General features: G+C 41.8%; 1 protein-coding gene across 4 annotated transcripts in view; it reads left to right on the top strand.

Annotated features, from left to right (window-relative positions):
* Window positions 1-22,277, top strand: part of FNDC3A (fibronectin type III domain containing 3A) — a 341,321-nt gene that overhangs the window by 215,515 nt on the left and 103,529 nt on the right. For 3 of the 4 annotated variants that reach the window (XM_089654386.1, XM_089654387.1, XM_089654388.1), the window contains 2 exons: window positions 10,947-11,023; window positions 15,760-15,994. In XM_089654386.1, the coding sequence (XP_089510512.1) occupies window positions 10,947-11,023; window positions 15,760-15,994 (312 nt within the window). Of the gene's footprint in view, window positions 1-4,051; window positions 4,119-10,946; window positions 11,024-15,759; window positions 15,995-22,277 lie in introns of those variants that run through there. The other variant, XM_089654389.1, reaches the window with a different exon arrangement.

Genomic DNA, 22,277 nt, shown 5'->3' with positions numbered 1-22,277 from the left:
TTCTCCTCCAAGGGAATGGAATAATGGCGGCTCTCTAGGAAGAGGCATGAGAGTCTGGGATGATGAAATGTAATACTGACAAAGACAATCATGTGACTTCATATGAAGTACTCAGTGAGTGCTCCCCAACCAAAAGTTTGGGAAGTAAGACTTGGCAAACTGGAGGCAGATCTATAGAAGAAAATACAACCAGATTGTAGTGTGAGGTGGGTTTTACACTTTCTGACCTTTTACCCACAAGTATGTAATGCAATGGTCTCCTTGATTAAACACAAATTGATTGGATAGTTCCAGTAGGTAAGATCCCATATTACATAGTTATGGTAAATCTAAAGGTGATTGTACTGATATTGTATGGTCAGATTGTAACATGTATGATGAGTCTATTATACGAATATACTGCAGTTAAAAAGAGGCGCATTTGTTACTACTGTAACAAATTAAAACCAGGAAAAGTACCATCCCCCATTCACACTTGATTTTATCAACTCCATTGGATGTTCTGTATGGCGTTTGCTTTTACTTTAACATCAAACACTTGTGTAAGCAAGTACAAAGTGATTCAGACCCCCTTCACATTTCAGCGTTTTCGAAGCCCAACGCTCAACAAGTAAAATCTCATTATTTCCAATGGCCCCTGTTCACACTTGAGCGTTCTGTCGCCTGTAGCAAGACGCTTGTTGCTCAGAAACGTGCGCTATTTTCAGGCAGAACTGAGAGTTTTGTCCCCATAGATTTGAATAGAAAAAGCCTGAAGAGTAGGAATGAGTGTTTTTTGTTTTTTTCCCCAAGTGTTCTTTCAGGTGTTTTCAGCTCAAACAGCAGCTATTTCTATTTGCAGCAGCAAAAGTGGCTAAATGAAAAACGCTTATAATATTTGCAAATCTGCTCAAAATCTGCTCAAAGACGCCTGAAAAATGCTCAGCTCATTTAATTTAGACTTTTAATGATCTCATACTTGTTCAAATGTCAGCATCTTGTTAATTCGCTCTGCGCAAACATGACTTCTAAACACTTTACATCAATGTTTTATACAAGCTGATGAAATCTTTACTGGGTGCGCTCCATTGTTATTTACTAGTAGCAGATTTACGAAAACTAAGCTTTTATTTTGCTCTTTACCGCACTTGAGGCCCCTTCTAATACCTAAAGCAAGAAATCTTGATCTGTGTTTGACTGCTACCACTCAACAGAAGTCGATATAGGTGATTGACTTCTGTCAAACAGGCTTGTTGGAAAATGTATTTTGACCAGCGGCTGTAGGGAAGATTCCTCTATCCATCTCGATTGTGTGGATAGAGGAATCCATTTCTTTTTTGAGGGGTTTCGGCCCGCTGGCTGAACAAAAAAGAACAACAAACATTCATCTATTGTCAGCATAAGTACGTACAGTGTATATAAAAGTCTACACACCTGTGTTAAAATGTCACGTTTCTGTGATCTAAAAGAATGAGACAAAGATAAATCATTTCAGAACTTTTTCCACCTTTAATGTGACCTACTCAGTTGAAAAACAAACTGCAATCTTTTAGGTGGAGGGAGGTAAAAATGAAAAACTAAAATAATATAGTTGCAAAACCTTTAAACGAATACTTTGTTGAAGCCCCTTTTGATGTGATTCCAGCACGCAGTCTTTTTGGGTTGTATAAGTGTGCACACCATTAAACTAATACTTTGTTGAAGCACCTTTTGATTTTATTACAGCACTCAGTATGAGTCTATCAGCATGGCACATCTTGACGTGGCAATATTTGCCCTCTCTTCCTTGCAAAAACACTCCAAATCTGTCAGGTTGCAAGGGCATCTCCTGTGCACAGCCCTCTTCAGATCACCCCACAGATTTTCGATCAGATTCAGGTCTGTGCTCTGGCTGGGTCATTCCAGAACTTTAATCTTCTTCTGGTGAAGCTATACCTTTGTTGATTTGGATGTATGCTTTGGGTTGTCATGCTGAAAGATGAAGTTCCTCTTCATGTTCTGCTTTCTAGCAGAAGCCTGAAAGTTTTGTGCCAATATTGACTGGTATTTGGAACTGTTCATAATTCCCTCTACCTCGACTAAGACCCCAGTTCCAGCTGAAGAAAAACAGACCCAAAGCATGATGCTTCCACCACCATGCTTCACTGTGGGTATGGTGTTATTTTGGTAATGTGCAGCGTTGTTTTTTGTACCAAACATATCTTTTGGAAATATGGCCAAAAAGTTCAACTTTGGTTTCATCAGACCATAACACATTTTCCCACATGCTTTTGGGAGACTTCAGATGTGTTTTTGCAAAATTTAGCCGGGCTTGGATGGTTTTCTTTGCAAGAAAAGGCTTCCGTCTTGCCACTCTACCCCATAGCCCAGACATGAAGAATACGGGAGATTGTTGTCACATGTACCACACAGCCAGTACTTGCCAGATATTCCTGCAGTTCCTTTAATGTTGCTGTAGGCCTCTTGGCAGCCTCCTAGACCAGTTTTCTTCTTGTCTTTTCATCAATTTTGGAGGGGCGTCCAGTTCTTTGTAATGTCACTGTTGCGCCATGTTTTCTCCACTTGATGATGACTGTCTAAACTGTATTCCATGGTATATCTAATGCCTTGGAAATTCTTTTGTACCCTTCTCCTGACTGATATCTTTTAACAATGAGATCCCTCTGATGCTTTGGAAGCTCTCTGCGGAGCATGGCTTTTGCTGTAGGATGCGACTAAAACAATGTCAGGAAAGACCTACTAGAACAGATGAACTTTATTTGGGGTGATGGCAGATGTGTGCTGACTCTTATTTAACATGATTTTGCATGTGATTGCTTAATTCGGAACTCCGCTACATCCCCAGTTATAAAAGGGTGTGCACACTTATGCAACCGCATTATTTTAGTTTTTTATGTTTACTCCCCCCCCCCCCCCCCCCCCAACATTTTTGTTTTTTTTTCAGTTGAGTTGTACAGTTTATGGGTCAGATTGTTTTACATCACAGAAACCTGACATTTTAACGGGTGTGTAGACTTTTTATATCCACTGTAGATTGCCACTGACCTATTCTGAGTCTGTTAAAGTAGAACTGAAGGCAAAACTTTTTATTTTTTAAGTTTTAGATTTTTTTTTTAGATTAGAGTGGAGGAGGTTAGAACAATTTTTTTTTGTTTTTGGTGTGTTTCTTTTTTTTGTTTGTTTTTTTTTTTTGCTATGTTCTCTGTAGGAAGGAAATTCAAAATGTTGAGTTTTTGCCAGAAGAGTAATAGCAGGGACATCTTTCAATGGGAACACTAACTGTGGTGACCCTGATGACTCCCGGGGTTTCCCTCACTTGGTTTTGGTTATGGGACAGGAAGTGAAGGGAAATCCCCTGAAAGGATCACAGATGTCAGTTAAAAACCTGACACGTCTTCACTCTATGCAAAATGAAAGTAAAAGATTTATCTTCAGATGTATTAAAAATCCCAACTAAAAAAAATAATTTTGGGTGATGTAAGCTCCAAGTAGCAGGGACCTCCTCACCCTCTTATTGAACTGTATTGTCTCCTGTTATTTTGTAAAGCGCTGAGCAAACAGTAGCTGCTATATATATCCTGTATTGTAAAAATAATGTTCCACCCTCCATTATATTTGTATTATTCCACCTAACAAACACTTCATAACTGAGAAGTATATAGTGATTTCCTTACATAGTCCTCATTGTTTTTGGCACACTTTAGAACACGATTGTCCCTGGAAATGTAATAAATTGGTAACTGTGTCGGATGCTTGTTTTTCTAGCATAGGTTGGTAAAGGTTAGGAAAATCTGATTATTGGCCGTACTTTAAATGTTCTTTTTCCCATTTTTATAACTTCTTATTCTTATAGTTTTAATGTTTTGTTTTTTGTTTTCTTTTTGCTTAACTGATATCAGTATGTAATTTGTAGATTGTCTAGTCTATACAGGATTACTGTATACAGTGTATTCAGATACTAATGTGTTTTCCTGTATTGTATACACACTACTGTTCACCCTTTACAGAGTGTCACGTGACCTGGTCATGTGGTACACTGGCTCCCTTCCCTTTATTCAGCCGTGCCTGCTAGCGTGTGCCCTGCATTTCCTGGACGTGTGCTGTTTTGCTACAGCTGTTTACAGCTACAAACATGAGTGGTAAGGACAGAAGCAAGATCTTTAAATACACAAGTATCTATCAATCACATGTCTGAATGATCAGAAAACTGCTGCATAGGCAAAAAGACTGCTTGTTTCATTGCACAGCTTCCATATGTTAGCAGGGGTATGGAGCCCCTACCTTGCATGTGTAGTATTTTCCTTTTGTGTTGGCGATCCTATTGGATGTCTGCAGCTGTGGATGGGACTATCTGGTAAGTACAGGCAAGGTGCTTTGAAAATGCAGACACCAGCTGTTAGCGAATGATCAGTAGTCATCACTGGTGTAGGATTTGCTGCTGAATGCTGCTTGCATTGTACTGATCTTCTGACTCACTCATCCGATTGCTGAATCACTCAGCCCTTCACTGATGGGCGTTTAAAGAGAAAAATGACATTGTTTCCGTCTTGTCTGCAGTGCAGAGTTAACAAATCCAGCTAAATGTCAGGTCTCACCCCTGGGTACTGCAAGGTGGCAGTTTAGCCGTCACCATGACAGATGCCATAACCCTTTCAGTGCTGAAGGAGTGAGCCAGCCACTGTATGTTCAGAATAGCACATGCATTCCATGGTTTGTAATGTACCTTATTTGTGATGTGTAATTATTTTGGTTGTCACATTTTCTTTTACACCTGTCATTCATTATGATTATTTTTGTATACCTTTACCTTGTACAGGATGTGTGTATAAAACACAGCCAGTCACCATACCTGATCAACTGCTGAGATAAAATCAGGAAGTCATGTAGTGAGTGCATTGATTTGCATTGACAGAGGAACACGAAAGCGTAAGCACTGTGCAGCAAGCAGAGGCTAGCCATAAACTTTAGGCTGTGTATAACCACACACATTTGTTTTGTTTAACCTGTACGACGCCTATGGAGGAACCTCCTGCTGCAGCTTTTGTACTCTGACAGCCATGGGTTGCCTCTGTCAAAATACCTGAACAGCAGCTGCATCTAATTGGGTGCAACTGCTGTGAAGCTGACAATTTTCCACCCAGCTCCCTGAGTCACCGGTACCACCGCTGCGATTTAAAATTGAGCAATTTCAGGTGTGATTTCTAAAGACTTTATAGCTACTTGTGAAGATTTCCAACAATTTCTTGAAATTTTCAGAGTGATTTCCATTAGATTGTATGTATGTAAAATTGCAACAAAACTGCAGAAAAATGAATGCGAGAACTACTTTAGAAATTGTACTGCAGCAAATCGCACATCTTAAGACACTGACATTCACATTCATTAGTTGCAATTTCAGGTGCAATTTCAATTTGCAAATCGCACCTGAAATTGCACTGGTGTGACCGGGCACTTGCTTATCAAAGGATGCAAATTTCAACCAATTGACAAACCTGCACACATAATCAGGTGGCGCTCAGGAAAAGAAGAGCTGCAGAATGGCACACAAATATACAAAGTACAGCTTGGCTGAGCCTGCAATAGTGCTAGTGGGAGGAGCATTAGTAATCTGGGGCACCCAAAAGTTGTAGTACCTGGGTCCCATAGACATGAGGTACAGCACAGTGGCTAAATGGTTAGCACTTCCGCCTGGCAGTACTAGGGTCATTGGTTCGAATCCCAGCCACAGCACCACCTGCCTGGAGTTTGCATGTTCTCCCTGTGCCTGCGTGGGTTTCCTCCGGGTACTCTGGTTTCCTCTCACACTCCAAAGACATGCTGGTAGGTTAATTGGATCCTGTCTAAATTGTCCCTAATATGTGTATGTATGAATGTAAGTTAGGGACCATAAATTGTACACCCCTTCAGGGTTAGGGACTGATGTGAATGTACAATATATACATATATAAGTACCTGAAATAAATAAATATATAATGAGGTCCCAACACCAATAGCTGAAAGGGCAGCCATCATGTCATGTCAATGAGTAGCTTCAGCAGGCAGCACAACCTGCATATGTAAAGCACAGATATGTCTGCCCTCTTGTTTATGCATAATTAAAGGGATTCACAAGGTTTTAACAAAATAAAAGGCAAAATACAGCCTATTGTGTTTTTGTTATATATATATATATATATATATATATATATATATTTATTTTTATATATATATATATATTTATATATACACACACACATATACATATACATTGGTTCAGGGAAAGATGCAATGTCAGATGTATACGGCTGTCGGGATCCCATTAGGGACAGTTCTTTTCATGTACTGGTTTCAATACTCTGTCACTAGCCAGGAATGAGCATACTGCAAATACAGTAGAGTCTGAAACCTGTATTTGGATACATGTTCTGAGACTTCACCTGGGAAACTATGGAAGCCAATGGGCCCGCATGACAGCCAGGCAACTAATCATTTCAAAAGGAGAAATTGGTAATGGCAGCCTCTGTGTTTCTTTTCTGATTGGTAATTTTGTCTTATATCTGCTCTGTGGATGAGATTTGTACAACTTGCGGAGGTGAAGAATTTACAGACTGCACTAATAACTCAAAAGTTTGTTTTAAATAAATTATACTTTTTAGGGGTATTTTACAAAGCCCGAAAGTCATCTTGTTTATGGGTGGTGGGCATCTGCTAAGAAAACATTTTTTTCCCTATGGTGATTTCTCTACCTCATGCAAGTCCAAAGGGGTTCCATTTCATGTAAAAAGATCAATACAGTATATCTGATTTTGCTGGATCTTGTTGTAAACTGATATATGGCGACATGTAACTTACATTTTTGTCAAGAATCACAATCTGTAGTGTTAAAAGATGATTTGAACTGTGAAGTTTATGTCCGTAGTATGCAAGCACAGAACAAAAGACTAGTTATTAGTTTTTGTTTTTATTGTTTTGTCTTTTTTATATGCACAAGGGACGGTACAAACCTTCAGAGAGAAGCATCCCTTGTGCTGGTAGCTGTTGTCTTAAAAATGTCCTCTGGCCTGCCCATACCCCTGCAGCAGTAATCTTTTGGTACTGCCGAGGTTAATACAGATACTGGACCTGTATTAGGTACCTGTGAAGAGTGTCGACTATAATCGCCTTTCTGCCCCTCCCCCCTCCTCAATTCATTGAAGCTGTGCCATTGCTTCCATAACTGTAAAGCACTCTATAAATACTATAAATATAGGAAGTGGACCATTCATTCATCTGCCTCTCCTTCATTTATATAATGTTTTTCATTGATGGAAGCTTCTATGAATGGAGGAGGGCATAGTCAGCACTGTTGATGAGTGCTTACAAAAGGTCCAGCGAGGAGCAGAGGAGGAAAGACCTAAGGCTGGCCATATATTATGTAATTTTCTTGTAAAATTTTCCTTTAGATTTTCCAAAACCATATAGTAAGAGGTCAAACCTAAACACTTAATATCTGTATGCAGTCAGGTAAGCCCTTGCACTACATAGTTAAAGATAAATCTAAAAGAAATTAAATGAGCAAATTGTATAATGTGTGGCCAGCTTTAGACCGCACCCACCAGCGTAAGAGACACTTCTAATTTGAGGAATGTAATCAAGGTTTTTTGGCAGGGATGTTTTTCGGCTGGAAAAAACCCAGAACTAGTGGGTTTCTAGAGGGTTTTTTAGCTGTAAAAATGCTCTAATGCTGAAAAACGAGGTAATTGCAGCAAACCGGCATTTTTGGACCTTTTTTGACCAAAAAAATGCGGCTAAACACTAATACAAAATGCTGAAAAATTCACGTTTTTACCTTGACTTTACACAGCTAACGTTACCAGCATTATTAAAACGTGCGCGTGGAGCCTGAAAATAGAAGTGAGTTTCGTTGCGCTGCACAGGCAGTAGTGAGTTTCGTTGCGCTGCACAGGCAGTAGTGAGTTTCGTTGCGCTGCACAGGCAGTAGTGAGTTTCGTTGCGCTGCACAGGCAGTAGTGAGTTTCGTTACGCTGCACAGGCAGTAGTGAGTTTCGTTGCGCTGCACAGGCAGTAGTGAGTTTCGTTGCGCTGCACGGGCAGTAGTGAGTTTCGTTGCGCTGCATGGGCAGTAGTGAGTTTCGTTGCGCTGCACAGGCAGTAGTGAGTTTCGTTGCGCTGCACAGGCGGTAGTGAGTTTCGTTGCGCTGCACGGGCAGTAGTGAGTTTCGTTGCGCTGCACGGGCAGTAGTGAGTTTCGTTGCGCTGCACAGGCGGTAGTGAGTTTCGTTGCGCTGCACAGAGAAAACCCCAGTTAAGCTAGCCTTACACGGATAGAAATTCAACTGGTTCAGCTGGGACTGGCTAAATATTGATCCATGTATGGACAGGCTGGTTATACAGAAGTTGATCTATTGATTGACTTCTGTACAACCACCCTGTCGGGTTTTTCTTGATTGATTAGTACCATTGGCTAAAGCTGGCAGCACTGATCATTGAAAAGTCTCCCCGCTCTCGGGATGCAAAATCTCAGCAGGAAGGATTCCCCCATCCACAATGAGTGTGTCGATGGGGGAATTTTAGTTATTCTTTTCGTTCTACCCACTGGCTGAATGAAAAAAATTATTAATGTATGGTACACCGTAGTTTCATGTCACATACAGCACTGGATGCTTCACAAGCAGCAGTCTGACACCCTAGTGGGCCAGGAGGAGCAAGGGAGCAGTGCAGTTGCCCAGACAGACGTTCCAGGGCTAGTTCACACCACATGCAGTCCAGTACATTATTTTTCTGCATAAAAATGCATGCGCCATGTTTTCCATGTATTCCAATGACCCTAGTTCACACCAGGGCAGTCAGTTTCCGGTGCAGAAAAAAAAAGTAGAACATGCTCAATTTTTTCTGCACAGAAGTGTACTGGAACACAGCAAAATGTATCAAAAACAGAATGGATTGTGGTGTGAACTGTGAGCAAAAACTCATTCGTAACGCATCCAGAGTGCGTTTTTTTGGTGTGAACGCTCAGAGATTAACCACTTCAAGTCCGGACAATTTTGCCCCCTTCCTGTCCAGGCCAATTTTCAGCTTTCAGTGCTATCACACTTTGAATGAAAATTGCGCGGTCATGCAACACTGTACCCATATGAATTTTTTAGCATTTTTTTGAGACAGATGAAGCTTTATTTTGGTGGTATTTATTCACCACTGGGATTTTTGTTTTTTTTTTTGTAAATGAAAAAGTCCAAAAATTTTGAAAAAAAGTCCATAAATTTTGAAAAAAATAACCCAAATTAATTTATAACCAAAAATTATCATTTTTAAACATTTTTTTTTACATTTTTATTATTTTTTTATATTTTTATGGGTTTTTTTTTTTTTTTTTTTACATACTGTCACCCTAACAGTACAGTGTCACCATGGTGGCACTGTACTACTTGTGGGGAGTGATGAAGATTTTTTTTTTTTACACTGATTGCTTTTACACCCATAAAGGCTGTAAAAGCAATCATTTCTCCTTCTCTCTGGCTGCATTCTTGCAGCCATTGAGAACTACTGTGTGAGCTGTGATTGGTCACAGCTTGTCACATGGTAAAAGGCTGTTGTGAATGGCCTTGTACCATGTGACCTCTGCGATCATTCACAGATTTCACACGTAGTAAGCAATGATGTCAGAAGTGACATCTTGCTTACTACTCTGCATGTGATCACTGATTGACCTCTGTGCGAGGTCCCGTACGACGATCGGGTTCCCACTGTGTCCAGAGGACACAGCGGGCACCAGATCGCTGTGCTGCGCACTCCCAGCGAGCGCGCACAAGCAGGGGGTGGGAAGGCCATTTAGAAATGGCCACCCGACCCTGCACTGCCACCATCTGGCCATTTGTATACAACGGCCGGACGGGAGGTGGTTAAAAAAAACTACAAGGCTTTTACTGACTAAAAGCATAATATATTGCTATGCAAGGACAACATCATTAAAGTGACATGAAACTCTGGTTTAACTATGTATAATTATTTTAATATTTTTAACAAAAAATAAAAAAAGTACCTTCTTGAGCTCTGTCTCCCTCCAAATTCTTTTTTTTTTTTTTGCTGCTGTGATCCAACTTTTGTTAGAGGGTCACTACATTCGATCGCCATGGTTCCACTTTATGTGGGAACAAAACAATGCACTATTCCTCACTCCCAAGATGAACAAGGGACTGTGTGGTGTGTAGCGCATAGAGCAGTGCACATGACCGCAACTATCCTGCACTGTTTGTTCCACACAAATGGAAGTGAGAGGAGAAAAGAAGAAGTTTAGGAGCACACAGAGGACATTACAAGCAGGCAGAAAAACACCAATTGTTTAATAAAAAAAAAAAGAAAAAGACTACAACAGGGCTTGACAAATTCGCTTTGACTCTGGCCAGGTTTTTTAGCATAGCGTGGGTTGGCAGTGCATGGGACTTCACGCTATGCAATTTGACTTGCGATAATCCCAGCAAAACCGCACGGAATTTTAGGTGCCATTGAAAAAAATGGTAAATAAAGCGATTCTGCTGCGATATCAAAACTCCCAGGTGTACTTTGTCATTCTTTTTTTTTCTTACAAACTGCATCTCCTCTCTGTTAATAACTACTAACGTAGCCATGTCCACTAAACTTGAAATGTAAAATCACAATGTTCTGATAATTTGTTTTCGTGTGCTACTGTACAAATTAAACTGGATATCACAAAGTTGTATGTCTTCAAAAATGTGACCATGTTACTGATGTTTCTAGTACATGCCTGTTAATGACATGGAACCTAAAAAATTAAAAAACAAAGTAATTTCTGTCATTGGAACGGACTTTGGTACGAAGTGTGCTACTTGATTGTGCTGGATGCAAATTATTGAAGTGTAAGATAGCTTTTATCACACATGATTTTATGGCATGCCCTATATAATAGGCAGAGTGATAAACTAAGACCCCTATCTGTCTGCTTTTGTTTATTTATTTCTGGTTTTTTGCAGGTCCCGCTCAGGTCCCCATGATGTCCCCAAATGGTTCAGTCCCCCCAATCTATGTGCCTCCAGGTTATGCTCAGCAGGTATGTACATAGGTATTCAGCACATAAACGCACACACACACTGCCATCCTCTACAGCTGGTTTAGACACACCATGTTGCAGAGCTCTGAATGAGATGCACTGCCGACACAAACTTGCATATAAGGCTTCTTGCACTCAGTTGGTTTGGCCCCTGTGCGTAAACTTTTCTGGCGCCTGGTACAGATGCAGCGGCCAGGCCCGCTTCCAGCAGCCTATCAAGATCAATGATAGGCTGAAATAAGCCGCAGCCGAACACTATCGAACGGCACTCACATTTAGTGCCATGTGTGTTCAGGGATGTATGCTTAGTACAGCACCCAGATTTTGACAGATTACTGGCAGAAAGACAGGACACTGCCCCGTCCCTCCTGGGCACCCAAAAACACTGGGATTTGATGCAAGTGGGCCAAATTGCCAATATGCATGTAGCCTGCTTTTAGAGACGCAGCCTATGATGCTTTGATAAACCATACCATCCTATAAAAACACTACATAAAAAAAACAATTAAAAAATAACAGAAAATCAAACTACAAAAATTCTAATTTTGCACAACTTTTACCCCATTGCCTTCAAATTTATTGCACATAAATAACAGAATACTAATATAATAGAAAAACAATCTGGATTATAAGCCATATTAAAATCCTGATATCCAGTAGTCACAGAGAAGAATTATATAATTTGATAGCCACTTGCAAAAATTATTTCCTATGTCGCTCTGTGGTGCATCATTGTTATAACGATCCATCACTGAAAGTACTTCGCAGACTGACAAGTGTGTTGTGGGGTGGGTGGGAGAAGTTGTCCAGGATTTTACATTTCTTGGGCCGCATCCTTCTCTTTGCCTCTGTTATTAAAGACTCCAACCAAACAACGTGACTCGTTGCGATTCAGTTTGAGTCCGCTGGTACCGGCCACCGTAAGCCTGCTTCCCCAGCATGCTATCATATACAGGAGAGCACTGGCCACCACAGACCCATAAAGCATCTTCAGTATCGTACGGCAGATGTTAACCTCCCTGGAGGTATTCCCGAGTGTAGCTCGGGGTAAAGTTTCAGCACCACAAGCGGTAACCCCGAGCTACAGTCGGGAATATCCTGCAGCGTTGCTCCGTGATCCCTTCTGCACTTACCTTGTCCTGCGCTCTCGCTATGTCCCCCCTGCGGCGTCCCCAGCCATGTCCTGCAGCCGATGCCGGCATCTGTCTTCCGGGTTCCGTTCCCTGCGACGTCAGGACGTACAGGGGATGGAACTGGCGGGAAATTTAAAAATGTCAAAAAGTGACATTCACTAAATACACTAAAATCACATAGTAAAACATTACTGTATCAAACCATTTCACATACATTTTATCCCTAGTGCTTTGTCCTGTGCCCTGCCTGCAATTTTACTGTTCTTTCTGCCTTGAAACTGAGAAATGTCCATGGCGTCCAAAAAGCGTCCCTTTAGGTCAAAAGCAGTTTTAGACCACCTAGAGAACAGTGATAGTAAATTAAAACTACTTGCAGAATTGAGTGATAATGATTCGTGGGGAAATTCGTCATCAGACACTGAAAACAATTTTGCGACTTTGCTCAGTGATGTGCGAACTTGGAGCTCTATTTCAAATTTCAGTGTTTTTGGTTTGATTATATTATTGAATTACATGTATTATATTATTATTTTTTATGATTTATTAAATTATAATTAAGTGTTCTTGTATGACAAGACCACTTACTGTTATCTCACATATATATTCTTCTTATAGCCAAATTTACCACCCTTACTCCTCCCACAGTTTTTACACTAAATAGACAGTAATATACCGAAACGTGCGGATTGTTCCCAATTGGTGCGCTATTACTTTGTGGAACATTTCGCCAAATGGTTCACGAAATATCAGCGTTTTTGTGGTGAAATTGGTCCCATAGGAATGAATGGCGGAATGTTCAAAACTAGAGTGGGAGCTGACAAAAGCTGGAGTGTGAGCTGAAAAATCAGGACATGGTTTCTAAACTGCCATCACTCCCTCATTTTCAAGCCCACCTACACAAATCATATAACAAAACATTCAGCTATCCCTGCTGCCACTAAAAATGTCCACGGCTAAGCCATAGTCCTGATAGTTTTCACAATATGACCATTTGTTTGCAACTCACGCCGCCCATTGACCTTTTCACAGTTACTCCAGCCACTCCAACCACACAACAGTTACTCAAGCCACTCCACCCAGTTACTCCGCCCACTCCAGTTGTAGACTACTGGTGGAGGAAAGAACACTTCACACAATTTCCCCAGAAATTGTAGCTTTTCTAGTTTATGATTTCGTGTTTCAAATTTTTCCATACCAGGGATGTTTACTAGACTCTTGGTCGGACAGATTTCAGTGAGCTATTCCTAAAAATTACAGGCCTACAATAAAAAAATACATATTTTCAATGCAAAAAAATGTACCGCTTTGAGCACAGAAATACTGACATAATCACACTGCTAGGGAGGCTACAAGACCTCAGTATCCTCAAAAAATAGGGGTGACTCTGGCCCTTCCTATAGTGCACTTCAGTGTTCTTACTCCAGTCTAGTTTATTATCTATGTGTACCCTCAGGTACTTTTAATTCTCTACTATATCTACATCCACTTCACCGATGGAGAGAGCTGTCACCGAAGCCTTCCTCCTTCTCAAGTCCACAAGCAGCTCCTTTGTCTTAGTCTCATTTAGACACAGATAATTATCCCCACGCCATGTGGTAAAGTTCTCCAACACATTCCTATACTCAGTTTCTTCCCCATCCCTGATGCATCCCACTACCGCAGAGTCATCAGAAAGTTTTTGAAGATGACAAAACTCTGGTAGCTGAAATTATTGGTATAAACCATGAAGAGAAAGGCAGAGAGCTGTCCCCCATGGAACCTCAATATTACTGACCACCCTGTTCAACACAGTCTTTCAAATGCACATACTGTGGTCTTCCAGTCAGGTAGTCAAACAATCTACGAAACAAGGGTGACGTCCACCTCCATCGCTTTTAGCAGTAATCAGGATTGTAGTGGGAGTGCCTAGTCTATAAACTAAAGCTGGCCATGTGCCAATATATTTTTGTTCAACAGTCATGCAAAAACATGGAAGATCATTTGAGCATATGATGTTGCCACTATTTCAGTTAGTCAAGCAATTTTCATCGGGAGGCAGTTAAAAATGTCATCCAGATCTGCTACTTAAATGGATTCCTAGTGGTATTAAAGAACTCTCATGATACTCATGATACTTGAAAAATAAAATAGAGGTTGATTCATAGTGTGAACCTAGCCTTATTCCTCTAACATGTTTGAAGAAACTGAAACTAGTGCTGGATATCTGGGTTGGCCTGCCATGCCTCTTAACCTTTGCTCTGGGCATGGTGGACATCTTAGTTAATCTTTAAAAGTGGAGTTAGCTCACACACCAGAAAGACACTCATGCAAATCTGTATCTAATTCTAATTATGTGAATGCTGAACAAGTGTTCATATCCTCTATTTAAGCAATCTCCGTTATTTTATTTTTTAATACTAAAGCACTGGAGCTTGCACAGTGGGAAATGTTTACAGATGAATGATTTAAGTGTAAAACAAACTTTATTTTAATGTTTTCAATAGGGTAGGAAATGGTTAAGAACCCTGCCAAGTTATAGTTATTTTTGTGCTATGTTCTGTTAAGATTTCCCCTTACTTCCTGGCTCAGACTCAACAGGATATAATAGGAAATTTCTTCAAAGGAAGGTGAAATGTCTTCTTCACCAGCTGTCACCAGAAAAGGTGACCTCATTGATTCCACTCATCTCCTGATCCTGTGAAAGCTTTAAAATGTTAGATTTCACATCGCTTTCTGCACAGGAGACAGTGGTCATCAAGAGAAACAGAGGGAGTAAATCTCCTCAGCAATGACACATATTAGGAGAAACCTGACAAAGATTAAAACCTTGTCCTCACACTATGCTAAACTCTACTTTACATACTTTACACTGCAAACATACAATTAGGGTAATATGCACACATGACCCATGCTAATGGGTGTTAAAATACGAATTACCACATGTTATTGTAGTACATGCCAGTCTGTGTGGTGCATTACAGTGTGTGTGTGTGTGTGGGGGGGGGGGGATTTGGTGTTAAAAACACATCTTGTGAAGGAAAACATGGCACCTGCCCCAGTCTATGACTGGCTATAATGCAAGGATTAGGTGAACCGGGCGACGCATGTAAAAGAAAAAAATTAAAAAGTGTTCATAAATCAACTCGTGAGCCAGCTTGCCAACAACCAAATTGACCTGTCTAACAGTATGCGTTAAAAGCAGGGGTTTAGTTAGCACACATTTGCAAATACATATGTAAGCCACAGAGCCACATCAAGGCACCCTGGTAATCTGTGGTTCCTATAGTCCCCATATTAGAGGCACATGCATTTAATGGATAGACCTGGGGCAGGTGCACATTAGGGAGCCCACCCCTCTTAAAGGCACAGGAGCAAAAAGAACACCCGGCATGTAGCACAATGGCAGCTAGGGGGCTCAGTGCACCCATGGGCCTAAAAACTAATGGTGAAGGAAAACATGGAAAACACATCTTAACATACCATTATTTGTCAGGATTATTAGAATATGCAGTAGCACATTTATTCAAATTTTCACTCAATTCACTTATCAGGGTTTGGTACATAAGCTGTGCAGCAGAGAATAAGCCAGGTTCTGCTCATATTCTCCCTTTATCCTCTTTGTAGGTTATTGAAGACAATGGTGTGCGGAGAGTCGTAGTTGTTCCTCAGCCCCCCGAATTCCACGCAAGTGGTCATGCAGTTATACATCGACCTCCACCTCCTCTGCCAGGTTTTATTCCCCTTCCTGCTATGATGCCGCCGCCACCTCGTCACATATATTCACCAGTTGCTGGAACAGGAGATATTGCCTCTCAATATACACCTCAGTATCACCCCACACAGGTATATGGAGATTTGGGTAAGTACTCTGTCTACTTTGACAGTTTTTATGTTTATTTTACAAGCTATATTTGTGGGGGTTCTGGAGTTTATAGGGAACAGATAGCAATAAAGAACGGACATGGGTTAGAAACCAACCCCACCCTACCTAAAATGTGCACATGCTGACAGTGTGCGTCTGGACCCATGCACCTGCTGCTGCATGCCTGTCAAATTTTGGCATGCGGCTGTGTCCATGCAGCTGCCTTGTCTGCGTTTTCTTCCATAGGCTGCCCTCATGCAGACTCAAAAACAATTGCCTCATTCATGCAGCATAGGTGCCAGCGACAGTGTAAGTGATCCCTTATTCTAGCTGAATGCACCTAAAAGGACACTGAACTTGCCCATCAACATAATTCCTAAGAATTGTTAGCTCAACAAGCACAATAAAACATTAATATAAGGACCTTACATGATTGGTGCAGTTTTGTTTAATAATCCCATTTTACATATTACAATAGAAAAGAGCAGAAGAAAGGGGCTTTTAAAGTGATACATAATAGAATAAAATCCATGTTAAAATGTACAAGGTGAATAAAATACTTGTATAATAATGTAAAAAGCAGAGTGAATTCCTTCTGGCTCATAAGCATTTCCTCCAGTGCTGGATATGGCACCTTGGCACCCAACATGTAAATATGACACAGGCCGATTTTAATCTATTATATATGTTATATACATATGTTGTATGTATCACACAGTACCTTAAAATTCCCTTCCATGTTCTCTTCCTTGTTGCTAATTTAGCAGTGTGAGTGTACAGTATGTTAACCTTGTTTTAGAGCGGGGGTGTCCAACTCGCAGTCTGCATGTGGCCCAGGAGAGTCCAGGAGAGTTCAGCATGTGGCCCAGGAGAGTTCAGCATGTGGCCTGGGCATGTCTGGAGCAACACCCATTAAGGACAGAAGCCGCCGCGGCCAGCAGGGACAAGCCGGCACAGTCATGTATGGAGGGATGCAGGGGATTCCGTATATGTATAGAGGCTGCAGTGTGAGTAGAAAATCCAGGATCAGGCACAGCTGAAGGGATGCCGGAGTGATGTTTTTTTTAAAAGCATTGGCAATGGTGAATGCAGCTCCAGGAAAGTGAATGCCGCATGACTGTATCAAGGGGTTGCTTGTGAGGGCTGCACTCCCTGCCCACAATCTCCCCTCTACCTCTCCGCACAACACATACCAGGGTTACCAATCATCATTAAATTCAAGGACAATTTATAAAATCCATGAGTTTTACATCTGTCCATTAATTTTCGTGACGGATATTCACAGATAGATGTAAAAAATTTGGTATTTTACAAAGTGCCTGTGAATTTAAGCTAGGTTCATGTTACCACGGGTGGTTGCGGGAATCACAACTGTTCCCGCAGCCAAAACATGCTGCTCTTTGCAGGCGCGCTAGGCTGCCAAGCATTCCCGTTGGCACCCCATGCATCTAAAAACACAGTGTGTTTTCAGGTGCGGGAACCAGCAGGAAATCGCATGGTGTTTTTGCATTTCTTGGCCGCTGCGGTTCAAAAATGGTGCAGGAAACTTTTTGCTGAATGAAACGCATGCACAGCAGCCCATTCAAATGAATGGGCTGCCATGCTGAAGTAGCTGTGGCCCAAGACCATTCCTCTCCTTTCAATGTGGCCCAGGAAGGTTAGAAGGTTGGACACCCCTGTTTAAAGCTTAGGTTCCCTTGCTCATCTATTTTATCCAAAGCAAATAAAGTTTATTTGGTGTTTACAGCAAGCCAGCACAGGACCTGGTGCGGTTTTTTTTTTCTTTAGCTTAAGTGACAAACAGAACCAAGGATGGTGCTATTTATGAAAATGTTCTGGGGGCTGTTGTGTTAGATTGATATCTGAATCCCTCTGCCCCCAGATACCCCTACAGCAGTGATCTTCCAGTGGGGCGGGATTAATATGGATGGGTACAACTGTGAGAGGCTGTCTATGCCTGCTTTTCCCATCCATTCATAGAAGCCATTCTGTTGGTTCCCACTCTATGAATGTAGGACTTGCAAATGGAGGAAAGGTCCACCTCCTGTAATCATTGAATGCTTTTCATTGTTGTAACCAGTAGTACAGCTTCTATGAAAGGAGCACTGAGGCAGAAAGAGAGGGCATGGTCAGCACTTCTTGAGTGCCTGTCACAGCTGCAACTGTTCATATTAACCCCACAACACTAAAAGAGCACCTCTGCAGGAGGGTATCTGGGGGCAGAGGACCAAGGATTTAAATCTAATACAGCAGTCACCAACATGCTGCACACCCTTCATGCATGGTAAGTACCATCCCTGGTGCTGTTTGAAAAAAATATAAAAATTAAAAAATAAATTAAACTTTGTCTTTAATCTACACACACCCCACTTTGGCTGCATTATTGCATAGTCAGATTTTAATTGCTGTCTGTGTACTGGTAGATTTTCCCTGATCTTCTATGTAGTGAAGAAGTTGTAAATAGGACAGGTAATGATGGTAAATCCCTCTAATGGAGCCCCTAATAGAAGTAAATTAACCAACAGGTTGTTTATTTTTAAATGTTTTCACATAATATTCACAGAACCTTTATATAGTACAGGATTTACAGATTTGTCAAATGTATTCCCATTAGAAATATGTATGAATCGTGTGGGGAAAATGTTTAAATGGCGAATTCCATTACCGTATATACTCGAGTATAAGCCGAGTTTTTCAGCACATTTTTTGTGCTGAAAAACGGCCCCCTCGGCTTATACTCGAGTCAACGTCTGCAGGGGGCTGCTGTCTCTTACCTGGCTCCGGTCCCACGACGATCCGGTCCAGGAAGCGTGGCTGTTCCTTCATTCGGCTCGTCCACTGGATGTTCGCGCGGCTGCTCGGCTCCGCCTTCTCACCGGTGATTGGCCGCCAGAACTGTAGCTCAGGAAAGGCACACAGGCGGCCAATCACCGGCGAGGAGGCGGAGCTGAGCGGCCCCGCGAAAATCGAGTGAAGGAGATGCAGGTAAGTGTGCCGTGTTTAGGTGCTGCTGCAACCACATATGCTGGCGGCAGCAGCACCATACTGGAACAGGGGTCAGCAAGTGTCAGTGGGAGGAATAGTGCCCCATCATTGGTGTCACTGATACCAATGATGGGGCATTATTCCTCCCACTGACACCAACGATGGGGCACTTTTCCTCCCCCCCACTGACACCAACGATTGGGCACTACTCCCCCCCCCCCCCCCCCCCCCCCCACTGACAATAATGATGGGGCACTATTCCACCCCCCACTGACACCAATCATGGGATACTATTCCTCCCCCCCCACTGACACCAACGATGGGGCACTATTCCTCCACCCCCCCACTGACACCAATGATGGGATACTATTCCTCCCACTGACACCAATGTTGGGACACTATTCCTCCCACTGACACCAATGATGGGGCACTATTCCTCCCACTGACACCAAAGATGGGGCACTATTCCACTGACACCAATAATGGGGTGCTATTTCCCCCACTGATACTAATGATGGGGCACTATTCCTGCCACTGATACCAATGATGGGGCACTATTCCTCCCACTGACACCAATGATGGGGCGCTATTCCTCCCACTGATACCAATGATGGGGCACTATTCCTCCCACTGACACCAATGATGGGGCACTATTCCTCCCACTGATACCAATGATGGGGCACTATTCCTCCCACTGATATTAATGATGGGGCACTATTCTTCCCACTGATACCAATGATGGGGCACTATTCCTCCCACTGATACCAATGATGGGGCACTATTCTTCCCACTGATACCAATGATGGGGCACTATTCCTCCCACTGACACCAATGATGGGGCACTATTCCTCCCACTGACACCAATGATGAGGCACGATTCTTCCCACTGGTGTTCCCACCCTCGGCTTATACTCGAGTCAATAGTTTTTCCCAGTTTTTTGTGGTAAAATTAGGTACCTCGGCTTATATTCGGGTCGGCTTATACTCGAGTATATACGGTACTTTATTTTCTGTTGTGTTAAAACTTCAAATCACAAAATACATAATAAAATAAGGGGAAACACAAGAAAAAGGACACAGAAACCTTTAAAAAAACAAAAACATATCACTGTACAGGACACAGGTGAATATTCGTAGACTGTGGGTTGTAGGCTGGTACCTCCCAGGTGTTTGGACACTGGCAAGCTTCTGAAGACAAGCCCCCTTCCCTCGTGTCCTAAGGTGATGGACCTCTCCTATCTTTATGGAGAAATCACTCTTAGCTTAACTTCTTTATTATTTTCACTTTGGATTCTTTAACTCTTCAATCAATGCTTCACTTTCTTCTAAAACAACAATATAAATAGTGTATTCAGATCAGAGCAATGTCCGGAAAACCCTGGGAACTGTATATGGAAAACGGATGGAAAATTATGTGCGGATTTCACTTGCAGAGACATCAGTTTACATCATTTTTTATGCATGCTTCAATGACTTTTATACACGCTGCAGATTCCTGTGCAGAAAAAAAATCTGCATGTGATACTAGCGTTGTGGTGTGCACAGGGCACTAGAGAACAATTGATTTCCTTGTGCCCTTGCAGAATATTTACAGAAAAACCGAAGACCCTGCACCATGGTGTAAACGAGCCCTTAATGTCGCTTCGGGCACTAGATCCAACATTGGTACAGAACATGGCACTGCTGTCCATGTAGTTAGCAGCAGGGTGCTACAGGGACATAGAGTTCTGGGCGCTGGGCAGGTTTTTTTTTTTTAATTATAATACATTTAGCTGATGTTCACACTAGAAGTCGCACATTTACCGCCACTTCTGCCTAGAGCCTCTTATAGGGGTACTCGGGTACTTCCTCTCTTTTGCCACAGAGACTTTACTACAGAACCGTCTGCACCTGGGTTGCTGCATGCTACTTCTCGGATATGCTTACCCCATTTCTGCCACCTACTCTGTGAGTAGCCCACAGGGTAATACCCACATATATAGCAATGGCAGAAACCAGGTGAAAAAGATCACAACAAATACCCGGCAAGCAATTGCTCTGTCAAAGACCTACGCAACACTAAATCGCATAGCGAAGAGGCTTCTCTTGAACTGGCTCAAGAATTGATTTTAACACCAGGTTCTGCATCCAATTCTACCTCCATCACAGGCATGCAAGAAGTGACCCATCTAACTAAGGAAGACTTTTCAGCAACTATGAAACAATTCCTTGGAAAATCAATAGCTTTAATACTGCTACTATCCAGGGCTCAAAAATGTCAGGCACCTTCTCCAGCAACACTGTCTACCTGAAGAGTGCAGAAATACCACTGCAGTGGTGCCACACCAGGGATGCCGACCTAATGGTATGAACGCTGGCTCGGCTCACCACTGATAGCATTAGAAGAAGATTCGGACAGCCGTACATCCTGAGAAACGCCTTTGTTCTTAAATATCACAAAATGTTAGCACAGGCATCAAGCAGAGGAAGCTGGGCAAGGAGTTAACATTTTTCACGCTTTACCAGTGCTTAATCATAGCCTACCAGAGCATTTTATCCACAGCGTTGTGCCAAGTTTACCTCTGCCATTTCAAACAGTGGATTTATAGCTGAAATGCAGTTTTACTCCTGTACTTTTGTAAGTGTTTTTAATCCACTTTAGGCTTTTTTTTAATAAAGATGACAATGAGCACTATGGCATTTTCTTTCTCATATGTCTAAGTTTTGCTGCGATGTAAGTTTATTCAGAAAGTACAGCCACTTAGGGGATGAAAGCCTAACTAGGGAGTTTAACCTTTTATGGGATTTAAGTGACTGAGAACTCCAGTAATATCATTGGTCCATTTGTCAAGGTAAGCAGATCTGTGTAGCACGTGGTGCAAAGAGTATGCGCCTCACAAGGTCATATTGCATAAGAAGATTACACAGAAGAGCATAGGGGAAGAATTGAGCTTTTTAAGATACTTGAATGACTTTTGCTAAATATTTTTATCATTTGTATATATTTTTATTAGGTTGTTTGGTTTGTTACACTGGATTGTGATATTTATGATTTCATATTTTTGGGACATACATTTGTTTTCACGGATTTCACTTATGTGGAGGTCTTTTCAGTATTACTATAGCATGTTATGGCACTGGGACAGGGGGAGTGCTCACTGTTCCCGAGATTGTGCTTGCTCTTTTTGTTTTTGGCCACTAATGGGAGTGCGGCTGGAAACGGAGGTCGGCCACATTTTGTTTTCTGGAGGCCAGGACACACGTAGGCTGCTGCTGAGATATCTCTTGTGGCCGTGACAGAGCAGGCTATTCAATA

This window comes from Staurois parvus, unplaced genomic scaffold, assembly GCF_062004578.1.
Source record: "Staurois parvus isolate SC_StPar_1 unplaced genomic scaffold, SC_StPar_1.0 ptg000761l, whole genome shotgun sequence".
Lineage (NCBI taxonomy): Eukaryota > Metazoa > Chordata > Amphibia > Anura > Ranidae > Staurois > Staurois parvus.
The sequence above is the reverse complement of the archived record's forward strand: the minus strand, read 5'-3'. Positions and strand labels throughout refer to the sequence as shown.